At 41.4% G+C, this 15,163-nt stretch overlaps 1 protein-coding gene across 3 annotated transcripts; it reads left to right on the plus strand.

The window, feature by feature from the left end:
* Positions 1 to 171: 171 nt before the first annotated feature.
* stx17 (syntaxin 17) lies at positions 172 to 14,208 on the plus strand. Of its 3 annotated transcripts, none has more exons than XM_080897394.1 (8): positions 172 to 336; positions 573 to 860; positions 3,111 to 3,319; positions 3,416 to 3,481; positions 7,940 to 8,266; positions 9,045 to 9,095; positions 10,821 to 10,907; positions 12,883 to 14,208. In XM_080897394.1, exons 3-8 carry the CDS (start codon positions 3,197 to 3,199, stop codon positions 13,150 to 13,152), a joined length of 924 nt encoding a protein of 307 aa, XP_080753520.1. In that variant the 5' UTR covers positions 172 to 336; positions 573 to 860; positions 3,111 to 3,196; the 3' UTR covers positions 13,153 to 14,208. The 3 variants fall into 3 exon arrangements, with proteins under 3 accessions (XP_080753520.1, XP_080753519.1, XP_080753521.1); XM_080897393.1 differs by having other exon boundaries at positions 573 to 693; XM_080897395.1 differs by lacking the exon at positions 573 to 860.
* The last annotated feature ends 955 nt before the right edge of the window (positions 14,209 to 15,163 follow it).

The following is a 15,163-nucleotide window of genomic DNA, read 5'->3' on the forward strand; positions in this document are numbered from 1 at the left end:
AGAACAGATGGTAAACAGTCATTTTCCTGAAGCAATAAAATGTGACAGATGGGGGAAATAAACACTACCGTCAGCGGGAGTATTATTTTAGAAACATGTCACTGATTCGCTATCAGAACAGGGATCACGGGGTAGTGATGAGGAACATTATGTTCTGCGGCTGCTGATTGTGGTCGGAAACTATTCGCGGACGTACTGGGAGCTGTTTATAAACAACACCTCTGTCCGAAGAGGCAGCGAGTTGTTGTCTGAACGTTTAAGTTTTTCTTCACAATATGGAGGCTCGCAGTAGTCATTAGCGAGTGTAAATGACTTTGTCGAGTTGTCTTTTTACTGGTAAGTGTCGATGTGCGCCCTGTGAGTTTATGTTTTCAGCAGCGGGCTGATAGCTCCCTGTATCCGGGTGAAGTTACTGAATTAGCTAGTAACTCCGTCTGGGAAGTTTTCTGCCGTTCACAAAGCTCTTGACGTCCTCAGCGGTTAGCTAGTGACACTAATGGATTAATTTAGCGTTACCTGCTGGGCCAGTCTGCTGTCATTAGCCAAACTGAGTGATTTCACTTTCTGTTCAGGGACAGTTCGTGCGACGTGGCCTCGAAATGTGGACTGAAGGGAACAGTAGAAGGCGTCATCAAACACTTTACGTCACTCCGAAGTTAATTGCCATTAACGCTGGAACAAACGAAACAACAAGTAAAATAACCTGGTGTTTTTGTTTTTGTTCTTGTTTTTGTTTGTTTGTTTTGGTATGAACTGCTAATAAGAGTTATATTGCTGTGCAAAAGTTTTGAGCCACTTGTATGTGGGCCTCTGGGGAGAAAATCCAGGACTGACTGTTCCATTGTGCTTTTTCTATTCAGGTATGCTTTTGGAGAATCTGACATTGTATTTGGGATTAATGTCATTGCTGAAAAATTAATTACCTATGGCTTTTTTTTTTAGGTTTTTTCTTTTTTTTTTTTTTTAAAGATATCCCAAGCCCCAAACCATGACAGAGCCTCCAGTGTGTTTTACAGATGAATGTAGACACTCATGATTGTCTCCCTTGAAATTTGTATTCATGAGTCCATTACACCTGTTGCAAATATACATGTTTTATTTTCCCAAATTGGTTTTTGTGTAATTTGCCCTTTTCACCATATTTCTATTCCGTATGAAAGGCTTCTTGACAGCAACCCTTCCACTGAGACCATTTCTAATGAGGCTTCAGTGAACAGTTGGTGACTCAACTAAAGGACCAATTTCATTTATTTCTTTCTCAGGATACACTGCTCACTATGCCGAAATATTCCAAGTTTTTACCTAATGGCTGTTGGGAATCACCATGTTGGTGCGAACACACTATTTTATGCCTGTCAAACTGTGTGAACATTGGATTTTTTATTTTTTCTCATGGATTCGACTAGGGCTGTGCGATATGACCAAAATCTCATATCCGGATATAAGAATTCTATCGTCCCGATAACGATATGTAACATTTTCTGTAAATTCTGTGAATCTCGTGCAGCTTGACTTGCGGGAAGTGTTAACAGCTGCGCGTCATGTAGCTGGAGTCGAGTGTTTTAACAGATGCATGAAACGATACATTTTTTAGCCATAAGTTGTAACAGCCGCCGTTTTCTTTGTGAGTATTTATTACACAGCGTGCTGCGGGGAAAAGGCTGTTCTAACGTTTGAGTCTAAGGTTTATTTTTTAGCACCTGGCGGCTCTTTTTTTTTTTTTTTTTACTTCTCATCCGTAAATAATCTGCTCTTTCACGTGATTCAGTTTATTTTGAAAATTCTCAACAGGATCTTGAGCTTTATTGTGAAAGGTTTGTGTGGAACATAAACAAGCGGACACGCGATGGTGTTACCGTCGTTGTTGCTAACCATAAAGCATAAAAACAGGCGCTTGTCCGTCTGTAGTGTGGTTATATTAAATATAAGAGAAAGAGAGAACTTTAAGAAATTAATATAGCCACTACAGTGACCATCAAAACGATGAAAAAAAATATTGCCGTAAACAGTTTATTTTGTGACACCACGAAATAAACAATAGCATAAAATGAAACGATAGACGTTTCGTCATCCGATATATATCGTTATATCGAACAGCCCTAGATTCGACTAAAACGAGAACAAATTGTGTATTTTTGGGACAGGCTGCCAGTAAAAATGTTTAACCAATTTTAAAATGTTTAATTTAAAATTGGTTATTTGCTAAGTTGTCTGTTTTCTGAAGGCATGCCATTGGTTCGTCACTTGATTTAGTGCCTTTGATATGCTTGAATTATACATATATCAGTTTTATTATAAACATCTACAGTACAGTGTGAATACAAAGCTGCAAGCTAGTTATCCTCACCAAAGCCCAAATACATGTCTTCAAATGATAGTTTAAACATTAATATACACGAAAAACTGGAGTTTTATCTAGTAACTGTCACTGTTTTTTGTTTGCTTTGTTTCTATCATTTATTTATTTTTTGCCATTTTTTTTTAATGACAGTATTTACTGTACTTAAAAACATTTTGACTGTGTAAACACTTCTGTTATGCAGTCCTGTGGAAAACTGAGTACACCATTTGATCCAGTAGCTTGTAGATCCAAGATTCCACCACAGAATTTCAATCAGGTTGAGGTTAACTTTGAGCTGTTGCCTCAGCTTGATTGTTGTCATTCTTAGCTGTTCTGTTGTGGATTTGCTGCTGTGCTTGGGGTCATTGTCTTGCTGCATGAACCAATTTGGGCCAGGCTTTATCTGTCAGACAGATGGCCTCACATTTGAATCTAGAATACTTTGATACACAGAGGGGAATGGCTTGTACATGTCTGTTTTCATAAACAAATGCAAAACGTTAATGACTTAAGCTTAACTATTTGGTGTACAACAGTTTGGCCTGTTTTTTTTTGTTTTGTTTTGTTTTGTTTTTTAAAAAAAGGATAGTTAAATATGATTTTCTGTCACACCCCAGTGTAAGTAATGGTCTGATCATGGCCACACTTGTGCAAACTGTCTGGTTATGCCGCCGGACGCTGGCCTTTTGAGGTGGCAGTTTTTTCAGACTTACATGTGCTGCTGAGTTTATTAATTTTGTATATTAAAATACTCTGCTGGTATTTACAGTATCTGTGGGCGCAGCGAGATAAAGCTGAGCAGGTGTCTTGTCAAAGTTACGCAGTAGTGTTGGCTGTGGGCAGTCAGCGGGACACATGGCAGAGGAAGGCAACAAGCTGACACTGAGGCGCCTGGAGGCACCGATCCACAAGTTCATTAAAGTGGCTCTGCCCACAGACCTGGAGAGACTGCAGAAACACCATAACAACATACTGAAGGTGACGGCTCAAATCTGGCTGCACACAGGATCACAACCTCACTTTCAAACTCTTACTTCCAGCCTTCAGATAAATAACTCCTAGTTTCTTTCACAGTACCAGCATACCCAGCAATGGGATCGCCTTCATCAGGAGCATATTAATGCCAGCAGAACTGTTCAGGTATGAAGTGATAACCTGTGAAGTAAATAGAAAAGCAGAGGCGTGTTTGTGTGTATGTGTTTGTTTAGTGAATGTGACAATTGTTTAGAGGATGACATGACTCACCGCCTATTGAAATTCCTGAACAAGCATGACTCTGCGTATTATATTTTTTTGTCTCCAAAATGTGCACCCCATGACCTCTTTAAATATCGGATCTTGATGTTTCTGATCTGTGCCTGTCATGTTGTTCCAGTTTGAAGATCGAAGTAAAGACAGAGTAAAAGGGCAGCAACCAGTGTCTTTATCCAGTGTTTAAACAGGCAGCATTTGTTGTGACGTCTGAATGAAGGAGAAATGTGTCAGTCATCGTTACCAAGCCTGTTTGAAATGATCTGTGACTCAAACAGATGCCTTTTGAAGCGTGCCAGTATATTAAAACGAATACTGATTTGTGTGAAATAAGTCACTGAGCAACAGAAAAACAGCAGCTTCGCAGAGACAAGTACTCAACATAAGGTCCAGCTACTTTCAGGCACACCTTTTGCTCTTCCTCAGCAGATAGGGTTGATGGAGTATTGTTATAACTCTGCTGGGCGGGCTGGCAGGCAGGCAGGCAACACAGACACCCAAGTTTATGAATGTGATAACTCGAGAGCGAAGCAATGTAGGACTTTTAAATTGATACCGTAGGTATCGATAAATCCCAGATGACTTTGAATCTCGGTGACCTTGATCTGAAGGTTGAAGGTGAGAGGTCAAGTTTTCTGAAAGTCTTGTGAATGCAATACCTTGAGAACGAGGGGACGTGGGGTTTTGGAATTCATACCTTCAGTGTACTAGGAGGCTGAGGGGTACCACTGGCCACTGCCAGTATTTTTTTTATTTTTTTGTTTTACAGTTGTGATGGAGGTGATTTGACAGTGAAGTATCCAACAGCAGAAACCACTTTTGAGACTGAAGTCTCCCTCTCTATGTCACCAGCTACGCTGCATGATGTTGATGACAAGAAAATTGCCTCCTGTTGAGCAAATCAATAGCAACAAAATCTGTTCAGCTGGAATTAACAGCATGTGTACATATACACAAACACGTACTTTTGGAAACAGCGTTATCTATATAAATTTACTAAATCAGGACAAGAAAAGAGCTGCTGCTAAACCTAGAATCCATCTTTCTTGTGTTGTGTCTGCATGTGTGTGAACTTGTTCACATAGTGAGTGTGAAATGCCTCAGGGGATGTTGTTGCCTAGAAGCCACCATGTCTCTGAAGGTGAAATAACTCCAAACAGGCACACATCTATCCTCTCACCATTACCCGGCGAACCCTCAGGGGTCCACACAGAGTGCTTTCCCATGTCTTCATGGTGTAAATCCAGAGTAGGAGTTTGTCTGCCCTGCTTTAGATGTTTGTCTGTGTGCTTAATGTTCAAACATAGGAAAATAGGTTGGTTTATGTCATTCAGAGTTCCTATTTTGATCATTGGCACTGCATGCTTATGTTGATTTATTTTATCTGTTTGGAAAAAAGCCTGTTTTCCCACCCATCACCATAACATACTCTCTAGCTAGCCTAGCACCAAGCTAACTCCCAAGAGAAGATTGCAGACAGACCTCAGTAGCCCCACTTTTGCCACACGAGCTACTGCAAACACTTTAACACAGGAGAGCAGAGTCTGTACTGTTTTTATTTGCGGCATTTGTGTTTGAACTACATACAGTCACAGTTAATTTGCAGGCTAAAAGGCACATGACCTTTAGTGTGTTGTTTTTTTTTTTTTGCTTCTGTGAACAAGGATATGCATATGCATATTCATGTCATGTAATTAGCAGAATGTGTTATTGGCACATCTCTGACAACAAAAGACAAAAACCTGTGAACCCAGGTCATGCTGCTGCCTGGAGGGATGATCGCTGCGATGTTCCTCAGCCTCATATCTAAAGCTTGCACCACTCTTCTTTTATATTCTGGTAGGAAAAAAAACAAAAACAATATGGGTGCAACAATGTATTGAAATACATGAAAGCGTACATAGAAATACAGAATCTGAGGCATATCAGAGTTTGTACAGTTCTAACAAGCTTGAACGTTAATACTTTGTATGACAACCTTTATTCTTCAACATAGCCTGAACTCTCTTAGCCAGATTTCTTCTCATTCAAAGCTCTTCTTTGGGTGTTGTCTGCCTTTTCTTCCATTCTCTGTCAAGGTGATCCCACACTGCTCCAATAAGGTTGAGGTGCGGGTTCTGGGGAGGCCAGTCCGTGACTGATAGTGATGTGATGTTTGCTTTTCTATCCAATTAAATTAACAGACAACTTAGTTAATTTATGTGTAAACACAACACTAGTTAATCTCTTGAGTTTGGGGCCTTGCTATGCTTGAATTACTCGGTGGTCAGTGCTAAGTGGTTTAAGAAACAAACATTTAATTCAGTTTTATTTATATAGCGCCAAATCACAACTACAGTTGCCTCAAGGTGCTTTTTATTGCAAGGTAGACCCTACAATAATACATAAAGTGAAAAACCCAACAATCATATGACATTCCTATGAGCAAGCACTTTGGTAACAGTGGGAAGGAAAAACTCCCTTTTAACAGGAAGAAACCTCCAGCAGAACCAGGCTCAGGGAGGGGCGGGGCCATCTGCCGCGACTGGTTGGGATGAGGGAGGAAGACGGGATAAAGGACATGCTGTGGAAGAGAGACAGAGATTAATAACAAATATGATTCAATGCAGAGAGGTCTATTAACACACTGAGTGGTAATCAGTGATAATCGACAGGTACAAGAACACGACTGAAACGGAGTAAAATCAGTCCAAAGACAACCTTTGAATGACCTTCACAAAGTCTGGTGAACTATTGTTCAAGATGACTTTAAAAAATAACAGGACAGTCTGATTGCTTGGAAGTAAAATATGAAGGCTCAAAACCTTTGCATAATACTCTAGTTCACATCATTTTGGCAATACAACACACTGAATATGTGTGTGTTGTATTGCCAAAGAAGTTCATTTAGCCAATTGCTAAATGAACAAGAACTTGTGTTTTCTCTTGAATTCAACTGATGTTATGTGTAAAGTAAAAATCATTTTGTTTCCTATTGTGTGAACGGTTATGTTATATGTTTTTGGGCAGAATTGGTTTCAGTGATGGAATATATGATTGTTTTAGCTGTGAGTTGAATATAGTGAACTGTAAGGCACCTGCTCAAAGCACCAAAGGAAAAAAAAAAGTTTAAAAATCTCATCAGAAGCATGTTTCTTCACAGAAATCATTGAATTCAATTCACTTTTAATTATATAATGTCAACTCACAACAACGGTTGCTTCAAGGTGCTTTATATTGTAAGGTAAAGACCCTACCATAATACAGAGAACTAACATATGACCCCTTATGAGCAGGTGCTGTGGCGACAGAGGGATGGCTCAGGCAGGGGCGGCCAGCTGTTGCCACTGGTTCAGGATAAGGGGAGGGGGACAGGACAAAGTAACCATAGTGGTGTGTAAACGCATAATGAGTGAAAAATGTGCGTCAACAAGAAACATTCATCGTGGGAAGCCCCCATCAATGTAATTAAGAGAGGATTCAGAGTCACATGATCCAGCCCTAACTATATGCTGTATCATCTTAAAAGTAGAGAGTTTGTCTGTCTCCCAAATCCAAACTGGAAGCTGGTTTCACAGAAAGGGGGCCTGAAAACTGAAGGCTCTGCCCCCCCTCTTTTAAATATTCTGGGAACCACAAGTAAACCTGCAGTCAGAGCAAAGTGCTCTTTTTGGGTGATATAAATCATGACCTGGTTGCTCAGAAAACTTAACATTGTGACCAAGAACCATTTTAATTGTTACTGAACTACACCCTGCAGACGTATCACAGTGCATCTACTGATGATGACGTGCTTGTGCTCTTGACAGGGTGACAGGATTTAATGTAAACGTTAAGGACTCCCCATCGGCTGAGCTATAATGTCAGGTAGCTGTGAGCTTCCTTTAGCTGGCGGATGTAGACAGCAGAAAGAAAGTAGTGTGTTTTATTTATTTATTTATTTATTTATTTATTTATTTATTTAAAAATGTCACCCGATCATGTTTTGTGCTTTGAACACAGAGTGAATGCCATCTAGTTCCATTAAATGAGGGAAGAAAGAAATTTCACAACTCTCATCCAAACAGTCTTTACAACTGGAGTGTCTGCATGCCAGAGGGAAAATGTATGTTTGATATTGAGATGATTTGAGATATTACTATTTCCAGATTGGAGATTTTGGATTTGTTATGCCACGTCTGCCTCGTCACATTTTCTATTTTTTTTTTTTTTTTTTTTTCTTGCATGTTTTTGTTTTGGCAGTGACGGCTGTATTTAACCACAGGTTTGCTTGTCCTTCTGGCCGTCCAAGTGTCCCTTCTCCCTCACATTCATACCACTCACTGTCATTCAAACTGAAAAATGTTCTCTTCTTCTGCGCCTCTGCAGCAGCTGAGAGCCAACATGAGAGAGATGGAGAAGCTGTGCACTCGGGTCCGTGCTGAAGACGCCGACGCTCTGGAAGCACTCATCAAGCCGGTCAGAGACAGGGCGTCAGCCGCCGCACAGGACTTCCTCCGTTTGCACTCTAACCCCGAGCCTCAGCCCGCTCCAGCGTCACCACCTGCCACTCATTCATCCAGCTGTGCATCCAGTAGCTGCCACACTGATGACAATACGAGCGACGTACCAGGATTTGGCAGGCAAAGCCAGGTCCAGCTCCCAGAAATCCCTCCTGATCAGAGAGCAGCGGAGTCCTGGGATAACCTGGAAGAGGTATGCACGTCTGGAACAAGCTTTAGTCTGCCAGTCATAGTCAGATATGTTCTAATTGTTAGGTAAGCTGTATGTATGTATGTATGTATGAAGGAAGTCCTTGGGAATATTCACAAATGTCGTGCTTTAAGCCTGTGTGTTGATTATAAATAAAAAAATCATTTGTCTGTTATGGTGGGGTGTTTTTATCCTACAAGTTTTGACTTATTTCTTTGCTGTGATCTCATAGCAAACAAAGAAGTCGATTTATTGTTTCAGGCATGCAATTTCAATCTCTCTTTTTTTTTTCTTCTTCTTTTTTAGGCCTAATAGGATAATAGCAAACCAACAAAACTATGCCTTACATTTGTTGCTGTATCCACAGTCGCTGCTACTGACTGGGTGGTGTTCTGTGGTCCTTTTTAGTGTGCTGATAGAGAAGCGAGGGTGAGGGGTTTCTCGTATGCATGAACTCTCACCTGGAAAAAGACTTTAAAAGCAACACAGCGGGCGTTTTTTTTCACAGGCGACATGTCATAGTTATCAGCATGGTACGAGAACCCTGAAACTCACACAGCTAAATTTAAATTCATGATTTATTTCACATGTATGCCATGATATCTGTTCCTGCAGACACATTTAGATCTATAGCACATCCTAATTAGTCAGTCTCGTTAATGCAGTTATGAATCCCATTCACTGACAGTCTGGACACTTTGTAGCTGTAGATTTGTACGATAAGCACCTCAAACAAATCAATACAGCATTTTAATTTATTTTTTTTTTCTCCCCCTTTCAGGATCTGAAGGAGCTGAGCGGTTTGGTGACAGAGTTTTCTATCCTCGTCCATGTGAGTACAAACACTCAGCTCTGCATTTCTTTGTCTACATGTGTGCACAGCCACCCCTGTGAACAAAAACAATGTGATAGAGGTCTGAGCACCTCCAGGAGGTGGGTGGTGTGTATTTGACCTGTGTGTGTCTGCGTGCGCGTGCTCGCTTGCGTTGCTTGGTAAGGCCCCACTGAGACAAGCTTACACAGAGCAGCTCCGGAGTAGTGCTGGGGCCCCAGAGGCCCTTCAGCGGAGGAGAGATTCAGAAGTAGATGAGTGAGAGTGAAGCAGGGAGAAAGGGGGGGGGGGGCAGGTTTTCACAGGGGGAGGAGAGAGGAGGGGAAACAAGGGATACATCGGAGCAGGTGGAGAACAGACGGCTCAGATTATCAGTCTTATCCTTAGGGATGGAGGGAGGCTGAGTGAAGGAGAGATTAACAGTGAAGAGGAGGGCGGGTAAAGATGTAGCTAGGCTGAAAAAACACAAAGAGGCACGGGGAGGGGGTGTGGCAAAAAGAGCATAGACATGTTGTGGTGTCTCAAGGGTGAAAGGAGCCGTTAGGGGAGTAATATTCCAGCACTCAGCCACAGTGGAAATACTGAGTGAGTGTGAGTGTGTGGTTGTGTCTGTACATGCGTCATGTTTGTGTCTGTTCCGATGTTGGGGCGCCTTCAGGCTTATCTGTATGTTTCTGTGTCTGTACTGAGGCAGAAACACGGCATGAAATTAATTCCCATTACAGTATTATAATAATAGAGCTGTCTGATTGTTTTGGAATTACTGGTGTTAAATGTTATAAACTAACAGCTACGAGGATCTTTTAAACATTCACCAAAACTCATGAACACAGTCAGAACATGGTTAACGTCAAATAACTATTCTAGTCAAGATTCTTTCTTTTGTGAGTGCTGTTATTATATCTGGTTATATTAGGATATTTTTCTTTTAAAATAAAAGTGAACAGTGGGTCATGATCACTTTTAATGGGAGAGTTACATTAACAGTTTTGGGCTTTGGCACTTTTGGTGGAGCTAAAAAAGGAGCTAAAGCTTTTTTTCCCACTTTTTTCTGACATTTTACTGGTTAAATTATTAGTAAAAGCCAAATCTGCAAATTTTTGATTAATCAGAGTAATTATAATAATTGGTTGTTGCCGCTCATTTTATCCCAATTCTCTGTGCCACTGCAGCTTTTAAGCTGGAAAGAAGAATGGTGCAGAAAATTAAAATGTGAAAAATCTAACACACGATCTCTAAGTCTAGGGTTACAGGTTTAAAATCTCCGAAAACCATCACAAAATAACAGGAAGCTTTCACGCGGGTATTCATAAGAGAAGCGGATTTTTAGTTCGCGAGAATGAAAGAAAGAGAAAGAAAGAAACCGTTTTGAGGAAGAAAAATGCTCCGGTTGTTATTTGGTCACTGTGTCCATCCAACCCTCACATGGAGAGAGACAGCTGCCACTCTGAATATTTCATGAGATCTACACAATGCCACACACGCGCACACACCATATGACCCCCACCCTCACTGAAATCTCCCTTGAATATACCTGCAGCCTCCAAACACACCCCTCTGTTGTTAACTTGTCCTGCGGAGCAGAATTTGGATGGGTAAAAAAATATCTGCACAACAATTGTGCTTACACGTGTGTCTGTGTGCGCGTGTTTGTAAGTGAATCTGCTTGCTAGCATATGAGTGTGTGTTAATACGTGTTGTGTGTGTCTAACCCCTGCGCATCAGTCCCAGCAGGAGAAGATTGACAGCATAGAGGACAACGTCAACACAGCCGCTGCCAACGTGGAGGAGGGGACCAAGAGCCTGGGGAAGGTGTGTATTAATGTGTGTGTGCTGATAATCTGATGTGTGTGCATGTGTTTGGGAGATGGGGAGATCGATGGCACTTTGCCTCCCAGCCATTCCACAGCGTTTGTCCCTATTGATCTGTTCGAATACGGAAGAAAGCTGCAATTAAGGAAATAGAGAGAGGAGAGGGATGGAGAGAGGCGGGATAAGAGGGGCGACAAGAGACAAGAAGAGAAGTTTGTTTGTATGTTTGCACGTGTGTGTGTGTGTGTAGCACTGAGAAGAGGTTTAAATGATTGTTTAATAGTTTTCCAGGAGCAGCACTGCCTTTAGCTTAGCACGCCCTTACACTGCTCTGCGCTGAGTGTAAGTCAGCAGACGACTCAGTGCCCTTCACACGTATCACACACTTGAAATGTCGAAAGGTTTGAGTGTAATACCCAGAATGAATCACCTGTTTTTGTCAAATGGCACACACATGCACACGCACGCGCACGATGAAAATGAACAATCGTGCTTTTCGGTACAGATTTTCCTGACTTTACATTTAGTTTGAGAAATCTAAGAAGCCGTCCATGTTTGTCTTTGTTTGAGCTCACTGTGGAGTAATTGGACTGTAATTACAAACACTCAGAGATGGTGATGACACACAGTCACACCTGTAAATGCTTACATAACTAAAAAAACAGCCCTCTGTCATCTGCTTTCCTCTTTTTGAGATCATGACGTAGAAAAAAAATGTATTATATCAGCCTCTCTAGCACAGCTAACACTACTCAGTAATCTGCAGAGTAGTTGAGTTTAAATAAAGGGTCAGAACAATATTGACAGGCATCTTGTTTTCATAATTTTATCATTTTTCAGTTAGCTAATGAGTCTGTGTATGAAATGTTTTAAAAATGTATGAAAATTGTCATTAAATTACCCAGACCAGGCTGATTGTACTGTTTTAGCAGTACAATCAGGGATATTCGATTAGCAGCAAAAGCATCTTTTGGAAGAAATCAGGCAAAATTTATTATTTTATTAAGATTTTCTACCTTAAAGTGGACTTTAAATTGTGAATCAACCAAGTAAAAAGCAAACAAAAACATCTCTGTAAATTATTTGAGCTCTACATCAGGGTCTGTGCATACAGACTGATTAAACAAAAACCCTGTGCTGTTAACAGTCAGGACACACTGACCTTTAAACTTTTTTTCAATAAAGCATTCTTTTTAAGCAGTTTCTTTAAAATTAAATTGACCCAAATAAACTAAACGAAAGCTGACCTCTCTGTAAGGTCACGGGTAGATGGAGTGGGCCGCACATTAGAGGAGGTTGTGGAGAAATAAGGCGGGTGCGAAGGACGTCAGATGTTTTAACGCATTTGAAAGCTTGTAATCTGTCATCAGGTCAAACGGCATTAGACACAGACTCATAGTCACACACGACACCCACGCTTCCTCCACCCTCCACACCTGCACCCAGAGTCCTTTTAACTCAGCTCAGATGAAATTAACATTCCCTCAACTGCCACAGGGGTGGGGACAAGCGATGCCAGCTTTTGAACTAGATTAATTTAATGGTGAAGTGTTAATCAAGTGAGTGTCCGCGCGTGTGTGCGTGTGTGTGCGTGTGTGAGGTTGGTCAGGGAATCAGTCATTAATTGCCATCAGCAAAGAGCACCTTCCACTCTGATGATAACAGCTGTAATAACACACACAGCCCACATCTCTCTGATTTTTTTTTTTTTCCTAAATGGAGATAATGAAAACGCTTTGATGCAGCCGTGGAAGTGACGGTTTACATTTACATACGCAAGGCTGTTTGTGTATTTATTTTCTAATTTCTCCCTTCTTCTGTGAGTTGATGTGTGATCATGAAAGACGCATCCAAACTCTTATCGCTGTCTTGAAGCCACAAAGTACTAATGCCACCAAAGAAAGGTGTGTGTGTGTGTGTGTGTGTGTGTGTGTTAAATTAAACTAGAACATATCTCTTTTTCCTGTCTCTCCAGGCAGTTGGCTACAAGTTGGCGGTGTTGCCGGTTGCTGGGGCGCTGCTGGGCGGTGTATTAGGAGGCCCACTTGGCCTGCTGGCTGGCTTTAAAGCTGCAGGGGTAGCTGCCGCCCTGGGAGGCGGCGCCCTGGGGTTTGCTGGTGGCAACCTGGTCCAGAAACACCGCCGAGCCAAAGTGGATCTACAGATGAAACAGCTGACGGCGACGCCATCACCGCCACCATCAACACCACCAACAGATGAACCAGAGGCGAGGAAGGACAAATGACCCATCAGCCCCTGGTGTTCCACTGACCTATCACTGACGGTCCTGTATTGACTGACCAATGAACACCTCTGGTGTTGTTGAGCTTCAGAGAGACTGAATGTCGGGTGCTCGCCTTAAACATCGCTGTTACCAAGCACTGTGTAAAACAATTATGTAATGACGGCCTTAATTAAGAGTCACCTGCTGATGTTCCAGGGTGAATGGTGTTTCTGTGGGGATGTTTGTTTTATACACCACTGATTTTATGTTCTGAACACAGCACCAGTTTATACTTCAGGGTTTTTTGTTTTTTTGTGCTTTTTGACTATTGAGCACAACTCTCTACTAAAAACAATGTTCAGCACTCAAATCAAATTACTTTAAGACGGTTTTATTAGACCCTACCAATAATGTGAGCAGTTAATCCATGTTGCTTAGGCTCATTTCCAGGGTGTTCAGGTTTACCGATGGCTATGCCTCAGTTTGATGCAGATAGTAATGTGAACAGCTTTGTGTAAATTTAAGTGATACTTGGTTTTTATAAATTATATTGATGCACAAAGTGCTACTGTCCATACCTTATCCTGCTGCTGCCAAATAAAACATTTCTTTTTAACACTGGCTCTTCATTGGATAAACAGAATGAACCGCAGAAATGACAAAGCTGTAGACAACATCCTGTAAAATGGTTTTTAATTTACTTTTTTTTTTTTTAACTCTTCTCCTCTGAGATGACAGGTTAAGAAATGGCATCACACTCCCCCCTGTTGGTCTGTATGTGGGCTGATATGTCATTATGCAGGTATCTGTTGGCCTCTGTGGGAAGGGCAGGATGCGCAGTACAAACTTAGCAATGGGTCCCCGTATTCAAGAGCTCCAACTGTGGATTCTCAAGGATCTAGTACCAAAAACTTGTAGACGTATAAAGACAGAAAAGCAATTTTAAGAGAACTCAATTTTAAGTGGCAGACTAAATTTCCACCGTTCATCATGTGGGTTTTCCCCTCATGTTTTGGCCTTTTTACTTTAGCATTGGGAAAGTCTCTTCTCCCCCAGCACGATGACACATTTATCAGATGACAGCAAAAAAAACAAAAAACAACAACAATCATCATGTTAAAGTACAGTATTTCAAAAAAGCTTCTTCTTTACTTTTGACTCCCAGGAACAGAACTCCAAGGTGTCACTGCCACAACAACCCCAATGAAAAGTACCCAGCCTGCCCTTTGACCTTTAGATTTCACCATATGTCTGTGGATTTAAAAGATTTCTAACAAAAGGATCCTGGCTAGAAATGTTCTGACTGCAGGATGTTTCTCAGCATCTTCAGATGCTTTAGAGGGTGGAGTGGACAGATCTGCCAAGCATTCGTATCCTTCATGACTTCGTTCTGAGTCAGCAGCAGTTCCAGCTTCTTGCGGATTGCTGCCTCAGGTCTGGACACTACAGCTTCCCACACTTTTTCTTTTTTGGTTGATCAAATTACAAAAGAAAATGTCACGTTCCTGTTAATTTGCCTGTGTGTTGCTTTTTCTTCTTCCTCTAAAAGAAATAACATAGCTGAAGGGTTTTCTGTAAAGTATTTCTCTTTGCGGCATGCATTTGACCTTCTGTAAGATCACACGGCTGCTGCAGAGAGGGCCTCCATGCAGCATGATGCTGCCACCACCAGGCTTCATGAAGAGGGATGATGGTGCATTTCTGGTGCAGATTTGTGCTACGTTTATACAAAACATTAAATCTGGTATGACATCCTTTTGATTGGTGGTGGAGGGAGGGAAAGAAAAACCTAACTACATCCACTGCGGCACAATACGGTAAGAAAAAATATAATGTAAGAAGACCCCAGGGATATTTTATAAGCACAGTAAGGGACATCATAATCAATGACCATGGTACCACTCGTACCAGGGAGAGAAGGGGTGCATCTCAATAGGCTGGAGTAGCTCAGTCTCTTTATCTTCAAGCCATGATTTAAAGTTATGCTACCCCTACCAAATATTCTTCTATTTCTTCTTTGTGTTTGTGTGTG

Source organism: Rhamphochromis sp. 'chilingali' (genome assembly GCF_963969265.1).
Source record: "Rhamphochromis sp. 'chilingali' genome assembly, chromosome: 11".
Taxonomy (NCBI): Eukaryota; Metazoa; Chordata; class Actinopteri; order Cichliformes; family Cichlidae; genus Rhamphochromis; species Rhamphochromis sp. 'chilingali'.

What these genes read in the sequence shown, in the direction of transcription:
- stx17 (XM_080897394.1), top strand. Translation starts at nt 3,197, where the DNA reads ATGGCAGAGGAAGGCAACAAGCTGACACTGAGGCGCCTGGAGGCACCG. An exon ending in ATGCCAGCAGAACTGTTCAG is followed by an intron (nt 3,482 to 7,939) that starts GTATGAAGTGAT and finishes GCGCCTCTGCAG; the next exon opens with CAGCTGAGAGCCAACATGAG. An exon ending in AGTTTTCTATCCTCGTCCAT is followed by an intron (nt 9,096 to 10,820) that starts GTGAGTACAAAC and finishes CCTGCGCATCAG; the next exon opens with TCCCAGCAGGAGAAGATTGA.